Source organism: Ranitomeya variabilis, chromosome 6, assembly GCF_051348905.1.
Source record: "Ranitomeya variabilis isolate aRanVar5 chromosome 6, aRanVar5.hap1, whole genome shotgun sequence".
Taxonomy (NCBI): domain Eukaryota; kingdom Metazoa; phylum Chordata; class Amphibia; order Anura; family Dendrobatidae; genus Ranitomeya; species Ranitomeya variabilis.
Window position 1 is genome coordinate 47,404,602 of NC_135237.1, and position 19,558 is coordinate 47,424,159.

The 19,558-nt window shown below is 41.2% G+C and overlaps 1 protein-coding gene across 2 annotated transcripts in view; it reads left to right on the forward strand.

Moving 5' to 3' along the window:
- Positions 1-19,558, forward strand: part of GPR158 (G protein-coupled receptor 158) — a 299,322-nt gene that overhangs the window by 250,280 nt on the left and 29,484 nt on the right. For both annotated transcript variants that reach the window (XM_077268422.1, XM_077268421.1), the window contains exons 6-8: positions 3,809-3,918; positions 14,200-14,438; positions 19,217-19,355. In XM_077268422.1, coding sequence (XP_077124537.1) covers positions 3,809-3,918; positions 14,200-14,438; positions 19,217-19,355 — 488 coding nt within the window. The remainder of the gene's footprint in view (positions 1-3,808; positions 3,919-14,199; positions 14,439-19,216; positions 19,356-19,558) is intronic.

A 19,558-nucleotide genomic window follows, 5' to 3' on the forward strand; every position in this document is an offset into this window, starting at 1 on the left:
CTTGCAAGTGTGACCCCGGCCTAACAATAACTGTCTTATTTGTCCCTTATGTATTATTTAATTTGCTCCTCTTTTAAGTTAGCCTTACTTGGCTTTGTCTGTTTTTTTTTCAACTTATTGACTTGGCATTGGTTATCCAGATGTTTTAGCTTAATTTATCATTTGTGATTGTGACTTTTCAAAATGTTGCAATAATTGTTTTTACAATTGTTCTCCAATACCTTAGTTTCTTTTTTGTTGTTGTTGTTTTGTTGTTTTGTGCAATTCTTGAATAACGTGAAACATTTTAATTCTTTTTGAAAAGATTGTGAAACTTTTATTTCTCTAAAAAGGCGCAAAACAGTCATAAAATAATGCTCTAAATCAAACACTGTGTGCCAATTTTATGTATTTGGCGCAAAATTCGCCAGTGAGTAAAAAATTACAAGATAAAAAAAGGAAAACAAATCGGGTTCTCTGCATCGTATGATTCTATATTTGCTGTGAAACATAACTTTATCTACCAATTCTTTTTTTTTTATTATTTTTCCTCCATTTGTATGGGTAAAAGTATTGAAAATTTTGAGTTTTTGGCCCAGTTTATAGGTCAGCATTAGTCTAAGGTAAGCAGGACACAGCTGGAGATATATATATATATATATACTCACTGGCCACTTTATTAGGTACACCTGTCCAACTTCTTGTTAACACTTAATTTCTAATCAGCCAATCACATGGCGGCAACTCAGTGCATTTAGGCATGTAGACATGGTCAAGACAATCTCCTGCAGTTCAAACCGAGCATCAGTATGGGGAAGAAAGGTGATTTGAGTGCCTTTGAACGTGGCATGGTTGTTGGTGCCAGAAGGGCTGGTCTGAGTATTTCAGAAACTGCTGATCTACTGGGATTTTCACGCACAACCATCTCTAGGGTTTACAGAGAATGGTCCGAAAAAGAAAAAAAATCCAGTGAGCGGCAGTTCTGTGGGCGGAAATGCCTTGTTGATGCCAGAGGTCAGAGGAGAATGGGCAGACTGGTTCGAGCTGATAGAAAGGCAACAGTGACTCAAATCGCCACCCGTTACAACCAAGGTAGGCCTAAGAGCATCTCTGAACGCACAGTGCGTCGAACTTTGAGGCAGATGGGCTACAGCAGCAGAAGACCACACCGGGTACCACTCCTTTCAGCTAAGAACAGGAAACTGAGGCTACAATTTGTACAAGCTCATCGAAATTGGACAGTAGAAGATTGGAAAAACGTTGCTTGGTCTGATGAGTCTCGATTTCTGCTGCGACATTCGGATGGTAGGGTCAGAATTTGGCGTAAACAACATGAAAGCATGGATCCATCCTGCCTTGTATGGAGCATCTTTGGGATGTGCAGCCGACAAATCTGCGGCAACTGTGTGATGCCATCATGTCAATATGGACCAAAATCTCTGAGGAATGCTTCCAGCACCTTGTTGAATCTATGCCACGAAGAATTGAGGCAGTTCTGAAGGCAAAAGGGGTCCAACCCGTTACTAGCATGGTGTACCTAATAAAGTGGCCGGTGAGTGTATATATATATATATATATATATATATATATATATATATATATATATATATATATATATATATACAGTTAGGTCCATATATATTTGGACAGAGACAACATTTTTCTAATTTTGGTTATAGACTTTACCACAATGAATTTTGAACAAAGCAATTCAGATGCAGTTGAAGTTCAGACTTTCAGCTTTCATGTGATGGTATCCACATTAAAATTGGATGAAGGGTAAGGGTTTAGGAGTTTCAGCTCCTTAACATGTGCCACCCTGTTTTTAATGGGACCAAAAGTAATTGGACAATTGACTCCAAGGCTCTTTCATGGACAGGTGTGGGCAATCTCTTCGTTATGTCATTCTCAATTAAGCAGATAAAAGGCCTGGAGCTGATTTGAAGTGTGGTGCTTGCATTTGGAAGATTTTGCTGTGAAGTAAACATGCGGTCAAAGGAGCTCTCCATGCAGGTGAAACAAGCCATCCTTAAGCTGCGAAAACAGAAAAAAAAAACATCCGAGAAATTGCTACAATATTAGGAGTGGCAAAATCTACAGTTTGGTACATCCTGAGAAAGAAAGAAAGCACTGGTGAACTCATCAATGCAAAAAGACCTGGGCGCCCACGGAAGACAACAGTGGTGGATGATCGCAGAATAATCTCCATTGTGAAGAGAAACCCCTTCACAACAGCCAAGTGACCAACACTCTCCAGGAGGTCGGCGTATCAATATCCAAATCTACCATAAAGAGAAGACTGCATGACAGTAAATACAGAGGGTTCACTGCATGGTACAGCCACTCATAAGCATCAAGAATAAAAAGGCTAGACTGGACTTTGCTAAAAAACATCTAAAAAAAGCCAGCACAGTTCAGGAAGAACATTCTTTGGACAGATGAAACCAAGATCAACCTCTACCAGAATGATGGAAAGAGAAAAGTATGGCGAAGGCATGTACAGCTCATGATCCAAAGCATACCACATCATCTGTAAAACACGGCGGAGGCAGTGTGATGGCTTGGGCATGCATGACTGCCAGTGGCACTGGGTCACTAGTGTTTATTGATGATGTGACACAGGACAGAAGCAGCCGAATGAATTCTGAGGTATTCAGAGACATACTGTGTGCTCAGATCCAGCCAAATGCAGCCAAACTGATTGGTCGTCGTTTCATACTACAGATGGACAATGACCCAAAACATAAAGCCAAAGCAACCCAGGAGTTTATTAAAGCAATGAAGTGGAATATTCCTGAATGGCCAAGTCAGTCACCTGATCTCAACCCAATTGAGCATGCATTTCACTTGTTAAAGTCTAAACTTCAGACAGAAAGGCCACAAACAAACAGCAACTGAAAACCACCGCAGTGAAGGCCTGGCAGAGCATCAAAAAGGAGGAAACACAGCGTCTGGTGATGTTCATGAGTTCAAGACTTCAGGCAGTCATTGCCAACAAAGGGTTTTCAACCAAGTACTGAAAATGAACATTATATTTAAAATTATTGAATCTGTCCAATTACTTTTGGTCCCTTTAAAAACAGGGTGGCACATGTTAAGGAGCTGAAACTCCTAAACCCTTCATCCAATTTTAATGTGGATTCCCTCAAATGAAAGCTGAAAGTCTGAACTTCAACTGCATCTGAATTGTTTTGTTTAAAATTCATCGTGGTAATGTCTATAACCAAAATTAGAAAAACGTTGTCTCTGTCCAAATATATATGGACCTAACTGTATATATATTCTAAACTTTGCAAGTATACAATTTCCTTTTTTCTTATCTATAATATTAGAGAAAAATAGACATTGTACATACCGAGAAATAAACCTGGTGCATTTAATGGTCCAGGGAGAGAGACTGGACCATTAGCTCCTCGTGATGTGGTGATAGATGGCTGACCCAGCTCTTCTAAATGTTTTTCACCTCATTAGTTTGGTTTATGCAGTGGGCTGAGAAGCTATTCTAAATCCATTTGCTTTATGTTTGTTTGGATGTAATAAACTAAAGATATTTTTACCTACAAAGTGCACATTTCCAGTAGTGAAACTGAAGCTTGTGGGCCCCAATGCAAAATCTCCAAGGGCCCTTCAATAGTATTGGGCTGCTCATATTGGCCAAAGGGATCTTTTGCCCTTTCCCCAAGTTGCCGGTACTACTGCAACCCCTGCACACATTATAATTATGCCCCTGTATATACTTCTTATAATTTATCTAGAAAAATTGTGACACGTGCAAAGGACAAAAAAAATAAAATAAAATAACGTCTGTCAATTCTCTCTTCTCTAACAGGTTATTATCTTATATTTTGATCCAAGCACCTTTCGTTGCATCCTACTTCGATGGGTTCGACTTTTGGGATTTGCAATTGTCTATGGAACTGTGACGTTGAAGCTATACAGGTATTCCACTTTTTTTTCTTCTCAGACAATATATTTATGCCTTTTTATATATTTCATTGTCTTATTTATTTACATAGTTTCTTTATAATCTGATCTCTATTATTGTATCTGATCGCAAGTACAGTTTATTTCCAAAACAGAATATCCGCCTAAAAGGGGTCATTCCGCCAATAACATTGATCACGCATCCACGGGTGAACTTTCAATGAGTGTTTGGAATGTGCGCTAATATCTATATTATTGAAGAGAACCTGTCAGCACGATTTTACATGTTAAAGTAAAGGCACGGCCATACTGGCACAGTTATACAAATACATAAATATTAAATAGATACCTTTAGGGAAGAGTCAGACGGCAGTATAACTCGGATGAGGACGCGACGCAGTTCTCGGACTGGCCGTCGGCTCTCCTGACCCAAGCATGACACCTTTGTGAGCAGGTTGCAGGATGCAGTAACGGACAGGAGGCAGAGCAAGAGTTAATGAAGAGTAATCCTGGTGACGTCAATGAGCAGAGCCCTGGCATCGACAATTAGTCTCTGGTGTCTTTTGCGGGCTCTTTGGTCTGGAATCCAGCAAAGGGAGCGTAGCACAGCTCACAGCGATGCCAGAGGCTAATGTGGTTCGACAGACATGAACTGGGGGGGGTAAGGGTACAGTTCACGGTAGCACCCCCAGTCTTTCTTAAGCTGTATGCGCATGGTACTCATGGGCCTGGAGCGTTTGCCACCTTGCTTTGCGGGAGCCAATGGGCACTCAGCACGTCTCTGGTCACAGCAGGAACGCCGCTGCTCAGGCCTACACTGCAGCGGTGCTCGAGGGACAGAGCACACTCTTCTCCATGCTGCGCGCATTTCGTTCTCACCAAGTCTGACCGCTTCTGCATGCGTTCTCTCCCTTTTGCTTAGCCATGCCCCCTGCAGACCAGTGCAAAGGTTGGTCCGGTCCCCTAATCTTTCCCCCGGACAACAGAGGAGACAGCACTGACAGTTCCGGACCTGGCGCAAGAGAGGTACCCCCAGTCCAGTTCTTCTTCTTACACCATCATAGAAATATATGCTGTCACACTCGGGTCGGAGAGCCGACGGCCAGTCTGATCATTGTATTGCTTTCCTCATCTGCCCGCCTAACTCTTTCTTTAGTAAAGAAATCCGCGTGATGGTAGTACTTTAATCAGCATTTGAAGTTTGGGTGTAATAAGTTTTTGGTGCATAGGGGCGGGACTGTGGGTGGGGTCTCTGGCTCCTGCCCCAGCCCGTCCGGTGCCTCTGGTGCCTGTAGCTGCCTCCTGCGTTAAAGTTTGCCATGACAGTTTCTTTGTCTCGGCTCTTGCACAGAATAACTTCCTAGTGGTCTTCAGTAGGGTTGAGCGAAACGGGTCGGCCATTTTTAGAAGTCGCCGACTTTTGGCAAAGTCGGGTTTCATGAAACCCGACCCGACCCCTGTGTGGGGTCGGCCATGAGGTCGGCAATCTTCTGAATCTGGTATCGGAATTCCGATACCGAGTTCCGATATGTTTGCGATATTGGAAATCGGTATCGGAATCCACATTTAAGTGTAAAATAAAGAATTAAAATAAAAAATATTGATATACTCACCTCTCCGGAGGCCCCTGGACATCGCCGCTGGTAACCGGCAGCCTTCTTTGCTTAAAATGAGTGCGTTTAGCGCCTTCCATGACGTCACGGCTTGTGATTGGTCGCGGCCGCCCATGTGACCACTCACGCGACCAATCACAAGCCGTGACGTAATTCTCAGGTCCTAAATTCCTAATTCTAGGAATTTAGGACCTGAGAATTACGTCACGGCTTGTGATTGGTCGCGTGGCGGTCACATGAGCGGCCGCGACCAATCACAAGCCGTGACGTCATCTAAGGCCCTTCACGCGCTCATTCTTAAGAAGGAAGGCTGCCGGAAAGAAGCAGGGCGCGTCCAAGGGTGAGTATATACCTAATAGGAATATACTCACCCTCGGCTTCTTTCCGGCAGCCTTCCTTCCTAAGAATGAGCGCGTGAAGGGCCTTAGATGACATCACGGCTTGTGATTGGTCGCGGACTCGCGGCCGCTCATGTGACCGCCACGCGACCAATCACAAGCCGTGACGTTATTCTCAGGTCCTAAATTCCTAGAATTAGGAATTTAGGACCTGAGAATTACTTCACGGCTTGGGATTGGTCGCGTGAGCGGTCACATGGGCGGCCGCGACCAATCACAAGCCGTGACATCATGGAAGGCGCTAAACGCGCTCATTTTAAGCAAAGAAGGCTGCCGGTTACCAGCGGCGATGTCCAGGGGCCTCTGGAGAGGTGAGTATATCAATATTTTTTATTTTAATTCTTTATTTTACACTTAAATATGGATCCCAGGGCCTGAAGGAGAGTTTCCTCTCCTTCAGATCCTGGGAACCATAGTATCCCATTGCACTGCATTGGGTTTCGTGTTTCGGCCGACCCCGACTTTTTTATAGGATCGGCCGATTTCACTCGACCCGACTTTTGAGAAAGTCGGGTTTCATGAAACCCGACCCGATCCTATAAAAATAAAAGTCGCTCAACCCTAGTCTTCAGTGAAATGGTGCCAGAGGCAGGACATGTGCAGATTGACCTCCAAAGTGTCTTTAGTAGAGGCACATACGCAGATTTGAAATATGGGCAGTGTGTAGTAAATATTTTATAATCTTTTTTTTTAAAAAAGTATAAAATAAACTTCAAATAAAAATAAAATAAACACTACCTAAAAACAATCAGTCTAAATACTTTGGTAAACAATACAGAAACTATTACATTTCATTATTACTATAACACACAATGATAAGAAACTCTATATTTAGTCTTTGTGAAATGGAAAAAAATATTGATTTACTTCATTCCATGTCACTTCTGGGAAATAAGCAAGATGTGTCACATTGGTGTAAAGATGCCTCACAGCCGAATAAAGAATCACAATCTCATTACAATCAGCGCAATGCAATTGGCAAAACAGGACAGAAATAAATACTTAGATACAGTGGCGAAACTAGAGTTCGATGGACCCCGGTGCAAAATTTGGATCTGGGCACCCACCTGCAAGTTGGGCCCTTGTAGTATTCTAGATCCTATAAAGACATGCGTATTCACCCCTCATGTTATAATGTCTCCCGTCCTGGCTGTTTCCTGTAATAATCCCTCATCCTGTAAAATGTCTTTCATCCTAGGCCCCTTCCTGATATAATCTCCACCATCCTAAGCCCCTTCCTGTTATAATATCCCTTGTTCTGAGCCTCTTCCTCTGATAATGTCCCCCACCCTGGGCCCCTTCCTGGTATAATAATCTCCAGCCTGTTCCTATTCAGAGTAAATACAACTTTTTTACAGCTTTTTTTACTGCTGCCTTTAATTGTCTCAGCAAAGTAAATGTGATTTCTTGAAAACTCATTCCCATTGTGCTTACAAAGAAGAAAGTGAGCTGTATCAGTATTAGGGCGCATTCGAATATCCGTACAAATCGGTCTGGCCGTGGGTCTCTCTTCCAAAACCAATCTCAGACCGATTTGTAAGGAGGACTGAATGTGCCTTTAGTTAGAAAAGCTTAACAAATTGTCACAAGAGCTTTCAGAATTCTAAAGAGATCTTTTCACCAAATTTTTCATGTTAATCCGGAGACATGGTTTAAAAGTAAACACTGAGCAGAATAAACTTTTTTTTTTATTATTATTTCTCCTTTCCGCTGAGGAGATATAAGCAAAGTATTTGGCACCTAATGAGCTGATTTTTGTTAAGTCCAAGTGAGTGTTATCAGATGTCACCTCCTTCAGGGAGAAGAAGTACAAGCCCTCGGTGAAGCCTATCTGATAACTCTACTAAAGGCCTAGTGGGTGTTATCTCATTAGGTGCCAAATACTTTGATTACTAATATCTCTGCAACCAAGAGGCAACGTTAAAAAAAAAAAAAAAATTGTACTCTTCAGCCGCAATTACATTGTGTGTCCAGCTCAGTGTGAAAAATTTGACTACAGGTACACTTTACAAATAATAATCATTACTGATTAGCGAGTGTGCTCGTTGCTCGGGTTTTCCCCAGCACGCTCGGGTGGTCTCTGAGTATTTGTAACTGCTCGGAGATTTAGTTTTTATTGCCTGAGCTGAATGATTTACAGCTACTAGACAGCTTGAATACATGCGGGGATTCCTCAGCAACCAGGCAACCCCCACATGTATTCAAGCTGGCTAGCAGTAGTGTTGAGCGATACCTTCCGATATGCAAAGGTATCGGTATCAGATTGGATCGGCCGATACCGGCAAAATATTGGATATCGCCGATACCGATACCCAATACCAATGCATATCTATGGGACACAAAATATCGGAATGGTTCCCAGGGTCTGAAGGAGAGGAGACTCTCCTTCAGGCCCTGGGATCCATATTCATGTATAAAATAAAGAATAAAAATAAAAAATATTGATATACTCACCCCTCCGGCGGCCCCTGCTCTTAGCGGTGCCTCCGTTCCTAAGAATGCCGAGTTAAGGACCTTCGATGACGTCTCGGCTTGTGATTGGTCGTGTGACCGCTCATGTGACCGCTCACGCGACCAATCACAAGCCGCGACGTCATCGCAGGTCCTTCACTCGCTCATTCTTAGGAACGGAGGCTGCCGGTTGCAGCGGTTACAACCAGGGCGCGTCAGAGGGTGAGTATATCCCTATTTTTCATTTTTATTCTTCATTTTACACATGAATATGGATCCCAGGGCCTGAAGGAGAGTTTCCTCTCCTCCAGACCCTGGGAACCATACACTGGGAACTTCCGATTCTGATTTCCGATATCACAAAAATATCGGAACTCGGTATCGGAATTCCGATACCGCAAATATCGGCCGATACCCGATACTTGCGGTATCGGAATGCTCAACACTAGCTAGCAGCCGTAAATCATGCAGCTGTGTCAACAAAAACGAAATCACCGAGCAGTTACAAATACTCGGAGACCACCCGAGCGTGCTCTGGAACACCCCAGCAACGAGTACACTCGCACATCTCTAAAATCATAGAAATAATGTATTGTTCCCAAAAAACAATTATTTATCTAGGTCTCAGTCTAGTCATAGGGACATTATCAATAAAACATCCACAAAGCTTTTCCTATGCTCTTCTATACATATGGATATTATACGAAATGCAGGATTTCCCATACTATCGACTCCTGACTCCACATCAGTCATGGTCAGTCATGTTCTTGTTCAAAATTATTCATGTCTACCACATTGTGACCAGCCTGACATCACGGCAATAGCCTCGGAAATCCCAAGCTTGCTGAATGTCTTTGTAAAGCTCCTTAATTTGTGGGGCAACAAAGATCCCCTCTTTCAACTTTGCATGACTTAGTCAAAGAAATTTTGATGCCAAATACTTGAAATCTTCACTTTATTGTTGCATGTTCTTTACAAGGTTTTTATTAATCCTAGATTCATGCATAGTGGAGGGAGTAAAATTTTCTTAGAATTAACCAATGGTTAATTTCGTACATTTTTTGACTCAGGCTGAAGTGTTTCTCTTCCCCGGATATTGACAACCTAACACAACCTAGTATGAAAAAATGTATTCGCTTCCATACATTTACTACATTACAATTCTCCACAATTGACACTCAATTATAGCTGTCATTTTCATTTTTAGCAGCATCTAATATTTACGAATTAGCTATTTTTGTTCAATTTATAATTTTGTTGTTGAACACAGCGCAATTAAAGGAGAGCAAGGATCAAAATATAGAGGGCAATAAAAATCACTTAATTATACACAAGTTGTTTTTTTTTTAAATATACATTTATAAAAAAAAATGCACAATATTAGTCACAAAAGATTTACCAGATGGGCTAAAAACGGTATTAATAAAAGTAATTTTTATTGTTTTCTATATTTCAAGTCCACCCCTCCTTTCATTATAGATAGCTGTTTTTATATTATGCCTATAAGACCCTATACATTGTTGTGGGATATTTTTATAGGATTCATATGGATAACTGACATGTTTCCTTGATGCAAATTTTTGGGATATCCCAATTTAAATTTACATGAAAAAAAAAATCTGCAGTTTTAGTGGAATGATGCTTTCAGAAGCCAGATTATAAGTGGTCGAAGAAGGAGCTGATGGAGAGGACAGTTCAATATGGACGTGTTGTTCCAGTAGTTTTTAGGCATAGGGGAGAAGTGGTATGGGGCGATAGCTAGACAGGGAGGATGGGTCAAGGGAGGGCTTTATGAGGATGGGTGTAATCGAGGCATGTTTGAAGCATGAGGGGAAGTCACCAGTTGTTAGCGACAGCATGAAGAGATGGGTTAAGGTTAGGATGAAGACTATGTTGAGGTTTGGAATGAGGTGGGGCGGGATTGGGTCAAGTGCACAGGTAGTGAGATGTGATCAGGACAGTGGATAGGAAAGTTGATCTTCCGTAATGGCGGAGAAGCTGGTTTTGGAGGAGGAGGGCTGAGTAGTTATGAGGAGGAGCTGTGGGGTCTTTAGGAAAAAGCTTTGTCTGATGTTGAGGAGAGAGGTTTAGAGAGTTTGCCACGTAGCGATGATTGTATCCAACCGAGGCTGAATCTGATAAACCACAGGTGGGTGCCGATCCCGCTGGTTAGCACAGCTGAAACAGTTGAAAGATAGGAGTTTTCCGGCACACTGACCAGGTAGAGTGAAAAGACTTTATTGAGAATTTAATGATTAAGCCATGTTTAAAAAAACAGTGAGTTTTAAAACAGCTGATGCATTTCTGGCACGGTTAATGCGCCCTTAATCATAGGAGGTCAGTGGTGTAATGCAGGCAAATAGATATAGATAGATGATCCAATCAAATAATCAAATAACAATGAGATAATGAGATAACGATGCAAAAGATGTGCATTAAGCCGACAATGGTAAGAGCACTGGGCACTGGGCAGAAATCATATTGCGTCAACCCCCGTCTTGGGCCTTTCAACTGTTACTTTGTCTGATGTTATCAATCTTCTGTTTGAAGAATGAGGCAAAGTCTTCAGCTGGGATGAGAGGAGAGATGTCATGACTCTGGACAGGATGGTGCCGCCTCCATCCTGGTCACGTCAGGGTTAATTTTAGTCCGTCTCTCTTTGGTTCTGGGGTGGCTATTTAATGTTGTTAGTTCGTGGATTGTGTGTCGGTGATACTTCCATATACTCGGCTTGGGGTTGCTGACCCAGGTTCTCATCCGTAAACGTTGTGCCTCTGTGCTAGTGTGCCTTGTGTGACTCGGTTTTGTTCTATGACTTCCATCTTTGCATTCTGTTTGCATTGCTATGTCTCTCCTGGTTATCAGACCCCTTGGCTTGTCCCTGTTTATTCTTTGTCTTATCCCTATAGTACTTTAGTGCCTCCTGGCTTTGACCCTCGGCTCTATTTGACTATGTTTTCTGTCTGTGCCCTGCACACTGTGTGTCCAGTGTCATTCTCTACACTCACGTTCTGTGGCTCCGCCCCCTGGTCACGTGACTGCTCTGTATCAGGTCCTTTGCTCACTGCATTAGAGTAAGGTTTTTGAGTTCAGCATGACTTGTGTCTGCACTAACTGCGTTTATTCGTGCCCCCTTGATAGCGCCCCCCTAGGCAGCGCCAGTGACACCTTAGGTGTCACGACAAGAGAAATGAAAGTGTTAAATAGCTGTTTAGGGTTGTGAGACAGGGAGGATATGAGAGATGAGAAGTAGGTTTGGTTTGCTGCAGTGAGTGTGGACTTGAAAATAGTCTATATGGCCCCATGTAAATCATAGGAAGTTGAACAAAATGATAACTTGATATGTGTGATCTAATAATGTATTCCAAATTTTACTTAATATGTAAGGATATATATCTCCCTGAGAATCTGCCTCCAGAGCTTAATTTAAATGAAAGCGGGAATTACCTTTGTGAGACATATAATGACTGACAGTCTGCTCTCCTGATCTACATGTCTCACACTGGTGATACCCAATTTCATTTCTAATAAGCTCTGGAGGCAGATTCTCAGGGAGATCTATGTCCCACCCAGAGATCTTAACATCTTGTTTACATGTTAAGAAATATATGGATTTCTCAGGATTAAGACATCAAATTGCAGATATCAAAGTATCATTTTATTCATTTTTCTATGACCTTCATGCCCATATAGATGGCTTAGGATAGTTGATCCTACTGGCAGATTCCCTTTCAAACGAGTTGCAAAGGATCCATGAGCCACGTGCCAGTCTTATTTGCATCCTGAGGTGAGCGGTGCCAATGATATCACGTCCCGACATGCCTGCTGGGATGTGTGCATGATTGGTACTTGTCATATGTTTGTCCTATTCTAATGAATTGGACAGATACTTTATACCTGCTGATTGTGGGTGAGTATGTGGTAACGCAAATCATTAGTGTCGCTCACTTCTTGATGTGTGAGTGAGAGCCACTGCACATCGCCTTCAAAAAGGTATTTCCATCATAGATATTTATGGCATATCTACATCTTAGATCCACATCTATCCGGCGAGACGAGTACTATGTGGCTGATGGATTAACCCAACCAAGCCCTAATATGATTTTTGTTCCAGTACAGACCAAATTATAAGCTGTGCATTATCAGCGACTTAATATTTAATTGCACACATAGAGTGTTTGCATGTTCAATTAGGCTTGTCTATACTTTGTATGAGCTGGAGCAGAGGTAATGCCTTGCCCGTACCAATAATTCATAAGGAGATTAATGAGCAGTCGTACTGTGCTCATTCTATACTGCTGGGAGGGTTTTATCAGATTAAAACAAAGAGAAAATAGCTAGAGAACTTTTAGAAAAAAAATAAGACCTAGGACTAATGAATGTAAAGGAGCTTTCCCACCATTTGACATTTTAATTCTCTGTTAGATAATGTACGACATAGCAATATTTCAATAGCAGCCATTAAAAAAAATATTGCTCCTGTGTGTACATATTGCTGAGACATACTGGGACGTTTGGTAAGGCTTCTGTGATTCCGGGAGATTTGCCAACTCCTCCAAGAATGCTTTAGGTCTACATTTTTGTTTTTTTTCTGGAGCCTCCAGGACTAGAGATAAATGAATCGATCTGTAACAAATCAAATTTGCGACAAGTTTCCTGAAAATCTGTGAACAAATCTGAAATTTTTCGGGAACCGATTTGCAGGAATGCACCAAAATGGCCTCAATTTTTCTGGATTCTTTTGAAAACCTGGAAAGAGTTAAAATAATTAAAAAACACTGTACTTAATTGTTGTAGGCCCTCACCTCCTCTGTCATCACTGTAGTTCCCAGGTCCTCTACAAGGTCTTTACTTTTGGAGTTTTCATGTGGGTCATGTGGAACTAAAGAACTAAACTACCAAGGTGAGAGCCTAGGAAATTTCATTAAGCCCTTCCTGGCCCTCCATTTAATACTTTAGTGACCACTGATATGCTTTCTTACTGAAGATATAAAAGAATAGCATCCCCCCCCGATGCTGCATCAGTCACGATCGATTGGCACTGACCATGGCCCTTTAACCCCTTAGATCAATAGTGACTACACCATGTAGATGGTAAATAGAGTGTGGGGGCTCCCTCTTTAACAGCATCAACATCCTGAGATCATGATTGTGTGGTCCTGAGGTTTGCCATGGCAATTCACGGCCACTTAATGGGCTTAGCGTCTGCCGGCTATAGCGACCTGTTCAGAAGTTAGCAACATTTAGGTGGTAAAAATAACATACTTCTTTCCTTTTATTCCATTTTTCATTAGTTCCTGACAAACCTCTTAACAAAATACCTGATAGCAGTTTTGAATATGTTGTATCACTTTTGGTGGTTTTCCCAAATATACATTTATGTGAAAAAGTGTTTGCCTCTTTCCTGATTTCCTATTCTTTTGCATGTTTGTCACACTGAAATGTTTCAGATCACCAGACAAATTTAAATATTAGACAAAGATAACACAAGTAACCACACAATGCAGTTTTTAAATGAAGATCTTTATTATTAAGGGAAAAAGAAATCCAAACCTTCAGGGCCCTGTGTGAAAAAGTGATTGCCCCCTAAACCTAAGTAATAACTGGTTGGGTCACCCTTACCAGCAACAACTGCTATGAAGCATTTGTGATAACTGGCAAGGAGTCTTTTACAACAATCTGGAGGAATTTTGTCCCACTCATCTTCACAGAATTGTTGTAATTCAGCCACATTGCAGGGTTTCCGAGTATGAACCGCCTTTTTAAGGTGGCAAAATCGTAGCATATTGTCAAGTACTAAGCCGATGCTAAGTCATTTTCTTCTGTTCTTCCAGGGTTCTGAAGGTGTTCCTCTCTCGGACAGCCCAGCGCATCCCGTATATGACCAGCTGTAGAGTCATGAAGATGCTGTCTGTAATTCTGCTATTAGTCCTCTGGTTCCTGGTGGCTTGGACAACTGCTGTTTTCCAGAACATGGACCGAAATATTCCTCTGATTGGTCAAGGAGAAACATCTGACCATTACCAGTTTAAGATGTGTCTGATAGATCGATGGGATTACATGATGGCCGTTGGTAGGTTGGAATGATCAGAAATTGTTTCTGTCCTCTTTAGATTTTAGGAATTTTTTTATTTGGTGTAGAATATTGTTTCCCTTTAGAACCTTAAAATAAATATTAGGTTATAAAATGTGTAGTCCTACTATCCTATCTTTAGTAAGGGCTATCGATATCAGATCGAAGGAGAATCCGACTATTGGTACAAAGTGACTTCAGAGCCCCGTTCTAAGCCGCTGATCTCACTGATTTACTGCTGCAAAGTGGAGGTGACAGAGAGCAGCAGCAGAATCTCGCCGGTGGACCCAAGGAAAGTGAGTACGGTGCAGTTTTTTTTATGACAGATTGCAGCCAGGTGAGAAATTTTATTGAAAGGGAACAACCTCTTTAAGTATTCGATCGTTACAGCTTCAATTGATAACGTAAAGACCATGTCCCATTTATTACTTATCAGAAAAAGCTCCGTCATTTTGGAAGAGGATGTGAGTACAGTAGTTTTGCAGCTTAGTCCTATTTAAAGGGGTTTTCCAGGCTCCACATAAATTGGTGCAGTCCCTCTATGTGACTGCAGATTGTCGTATCCTGACAGTGTGCACAATTTGCACAATTTTCACTTTTTCACCACCTTAACAATCGTCATGTGATCGCTCATAGTCAGGGCTCGTTTCAGTCTGAGTGCGATCCGTCAAAACATTGAATCCCACAATGTTATTCTATGGGGCCGCGCACATGTCCAGCTTTATCCTGAGTGGTCCAAGAAAAAAAAATTGCAGCATGCACAATTTGCCTCCGATAATTGGATAGCACTCGGCCATTCAAGTCTATGGGTCTGTGAAAAAAATTGGACCACACTCGAATGATATCCGACTTTCACGGACTGACAGAAAGGAAAAGGTGAAGAAACTTTTTGTTTTATTTTCCACATTCAAGAAAAACAGATCCCACTTTGATTAATTCACTGTTAGAGCAAGTCTCATCAATCCTAAAGTAGATCTGTGAGCAGGTTTCACAAAATAACCTACATGTATTATAAGTTATAACATACTGTAGATGTCTTAGACCTGATGAGGCTGGTGAGCTTACACTGAAAATTGATATCCCTAATCCTTTTTTACATTTTACTCCAGTTGATAATAAACAGACATTTTATGAGTTCAGCTCTAGTCTAGCTGTAGCTTAAATCATGCAGGGATACATGCACACTGTCAGGATTCAGCAATATGAAAGCACATAGTGTGACTGCAGACATTAATGTTAACTTCAAAAAACCCCTTTAAATGGAAATGCCCTCTTCAGTAATTACCATACAGGTTCATTTTCTATGGTATTTGGTACCAGTTGGGGTCTCTATAAACATTAAATGTCTTTTTTTGTTATCCGTCATGCTTGGCATGGTTTATAATCTTATAGCTTGGTGTGAAGCTCCCTGTAACAAGCAGCTGTCAGCAGATTTTACAACAAAAACTGCATATGTTATTAAATTGATGTTTGGGACTTAATGAGGCTGGTGTACTTACTGTGAAAATTCAGGTCAGAATCCTTTAATAAGTTGAGCTTGATTGGAGCTGAATTCATTAAATGCCTATTTTAGCGTCAGCTGGAAATACTTAAAAAAAAAAAAAGATTATATAGCCAGATTGGCAAAGATTTTCAATGTAAGTACAACTGCCTCATCAAGTAAGATATCCTTTTTCTAATATATGCAGGCTGTATTAAGACATCGTCTTAACAGCTGATAAGACTTCTCACAGTGACTTTCTTTGCATTGTTTTAATAAGTTTTACATCTTTCTTCCAAGAACGCTGTTAGACACATCGCAAGGAACTAATTTAAATGATCCTCGTCTTAAAATTTTGGTATATGTTAATATTATGCAAATAAGCAGCTGCAATTTCCTTAAATCTTTTCTTTTGTAAAGTAGGACACTTGATTCATTTTCATTATCGCGGCGTACACATTAGAGTTATAGACACGCTTAATGTTACTTTTAAGCCTTGTTCTCTGATAGCGGACTCTGATCATAATGAAGAAATATTACAGCGATTCGGGATTACAGCGGGACAATGTTCAGGAAAAGAAATAATTGAAAAACGAAATAATTTTCCTAACTTTTATTTGTGCCTGTAATCACATAACGCCAACTTATTCCACAGCACAGTACAGGAATGATCACCGATCACCGCAGTCATTGTGACCTTCAAAATCTCAAAGTGGCCAATATCAAAGGGGAGTCAGTAGACCCTAGCGGTATGTTTTGGAGTGATCATACACAAAAAGATATCACAAACTCCATTCCAATAGTGGAAAAATAAGTGCCCAATGATCTACTTTATGCTACAAATAATGGGTTCTCTTGGGGCTCCCCATTTTATGGTAGTGAATGAACCTTTAGCCACATCAGCATTGGGAATAGACACCAATTTTTGACATCTGCATATGGTCTACAGCTAAGTGAGCAAGCCAAACTTCACAAGATCCCTGGTGTAGTTCAGTAGTACCAAAGTATTAGTACTAATATCTGGTCCACCGCGTACATGTACATGGGCACTAACCACAATTGTTAGGGTGTATCTGTACATAAAGCTGGGTATACACATGGGATAGCTGAAGAACAAGACCCCATTTGGCCGACTCTCCGTACCTAAGTACACTCGGACCCGGTCAAATGTTCAGGTTCTCAAAGAGGAGAAAGGAAAAAGGTGCTACAAAATGGCTCTAACAGTAGATAATCTACTGAACAACAAAAGAGTTGGGTGGTAATATTCAAACTGTCCGGTCCAGATCTGCACCAACATCATCGGTCGGGGAAGAGTTGGGAGGCCCCATTACACATTGGACTTGGCCAATGCCACCGATATTGGCTGATTTTAGTCTAGGAGTCGTAACAGTACTAATATCTACAGGGCTTTACTGCATTACTGTATGAACACTACTATATTGTGGGCACTTCTGTAATAAAACTAAATTAAGCCTACCTTTATTGGCTTTTTTTTTATAACATTAGACATTATTTAGTCTGCATTATGCAAAAGTAACGTTATTTAAATGCCTGATTTAAAACTAAGGTAGACAAGTTTTCAGAACAGGAAACATTTAGGGGGGATGAACTCAGCCAATCCGGTATTCACCGATGTAGGATATTTTCCATGGGTGCCAATATCTGCCACATACACAGGTTCAATAGCGAAGCAATATTCCACCACTCAGAACCAGTGTCCCTTTTACTTTGTAGTAATAGTGCAGAACCATATTTCTGTGAGAATAGTAAAAATCTGAAGTCAGAATCAACTTGGCTCTTAAGTGTATTGTCCTACATACTAGTAGCGTGACACATTTGTTAAGAGATGCTAACAAGGTAGTCCTATGGAGGTATATTTGGGCTCCACATTTATGTGGGTGCTGTAAAATGACATTGTATAACTCACTTGTGGTATGGAGCTGTCAAAAGATATAGCAATCGCAGAGTTGCCCAGGAGCCAGAGGGGCGCTCAAGGGTTCTCTGATACATAGGTGGAAAGCAGTGTTATACAGAAAATGGCATCAGCTACTTTGGGATTCTATCACAGGTTTTGTGTAGGGCCTACAAACGTTATAGGGGTTGTTATTATTATTTATTATTATAGCGCCATTTATTCCATGGCGCTTTACATGTGAGGAGTATACAAAGTAAAAACAAGTACAATAATCTTAAACAATACAAGTCATGACTGGTACAGGAGGAGAGAGGACCCTGCCCGCGAGGGCTCACAATCTACAAGGGATGGGTGAGGATACAGTAGGCGAGGGTAGAGCTGGTCATGCAGCGGTTTGGTGGGTCGGTGGTTACTGCAGATTGTAGGCTTGTCGAAAGAGGTGAGTCTTCAGGTTCCTTTTGAAGGTTTACACGGTAGACGAGAGTCTGATATGTTGGGGTAGAGAGTTCCAGAGTAGGGGTGATCGCATTGATAACATAACACCTATAGCTACATGAGGGGTGATAAGTGAATGTTGGCTGGTCTGGTAAGACCGGTAATATTTGAGGGTCCCAGTGGCTGGACCTATCACGTGGTGTAGAACAGGTAATCAGGAGAGACTATCATAGCCTATATAAAAACCAAGGCAAGGAATGCAGCAGCCATTTTTGTATGGAATTTGGTTAATTAGAGAAGTCAAAGTTCAAAGATTAGCAAGAACGATAGGATAGTGTGAGACAGGGCAGCAGTGAAGAACAGTTATCCGTTGTCCCATAGCCATATATGTTAAGGTCACTTTGATACTACTAAGGATGCGCTTGAGTTAAAGAGCTTGAAATGAGTTGACTACAGTCAAAGGAGACCTCAGAGTGTTACACGTGTCTTTTCAAGGCAATTGAAGTGCTTGCCATTCACCTCAAATTGATTCACAGTAAATCAAATTTTTGGAACAACGTTGCCAAAGGACTTTTTTGTGTTTTTATTGTTTCATTCTGTCTTTTTGTATTAATAAAGTTAGAGGCTTTACATTTTGGCCCTTTCGTCAGCTGTTTTTGTATGAGTCCCAAAAAACAGGACTCAGACAGGACTTTCGATAGAACCATAGAGAGCAATGAGTCAAATGGAGTTTAAATAGACTTGTGCTTTTTCTTGTGGCATTGCCCCGCTTTTCAAACAGGCAGAAGAACATAGTTTATTACATGCGAATGTGAGAATGCATCCTAATGCTAGTTTTAGTGTGTGCCTTTGTTACATATGCTGTATGGACGGTTTCTCAAGTGTTAATATGGTCCTTATGTGACTGATATCATTGTAAAATTACTGTGTCCTCTTTATTTTTTTTAGGCGAATTTGTATTTCTCCTCTGGGGTGTGTACCTTTGTTACGCAGTGAGAACCGTCCCCTCCGCCTTCCATGAGCCTCGCTATATGGCTGTAATAGTTCACAATGAGCTCATAATCTCTACAATATTCCACACCATTAGGCAAGTAACTGTAAATTACATCTTGTAGAAGGGCAGAATATGAATAACTGTCCAGTCACACATCATTTACCATATCCATCGGAAAACCTCCTGGTGTACAGTATATAGAATGCATCCATGGTCCACCATTCACCTGATGGAGGCCAGAAGAGTATACTGTATAGTATCTATTTTAATGTCTTTTTGATTAAAGTAGAGAATGT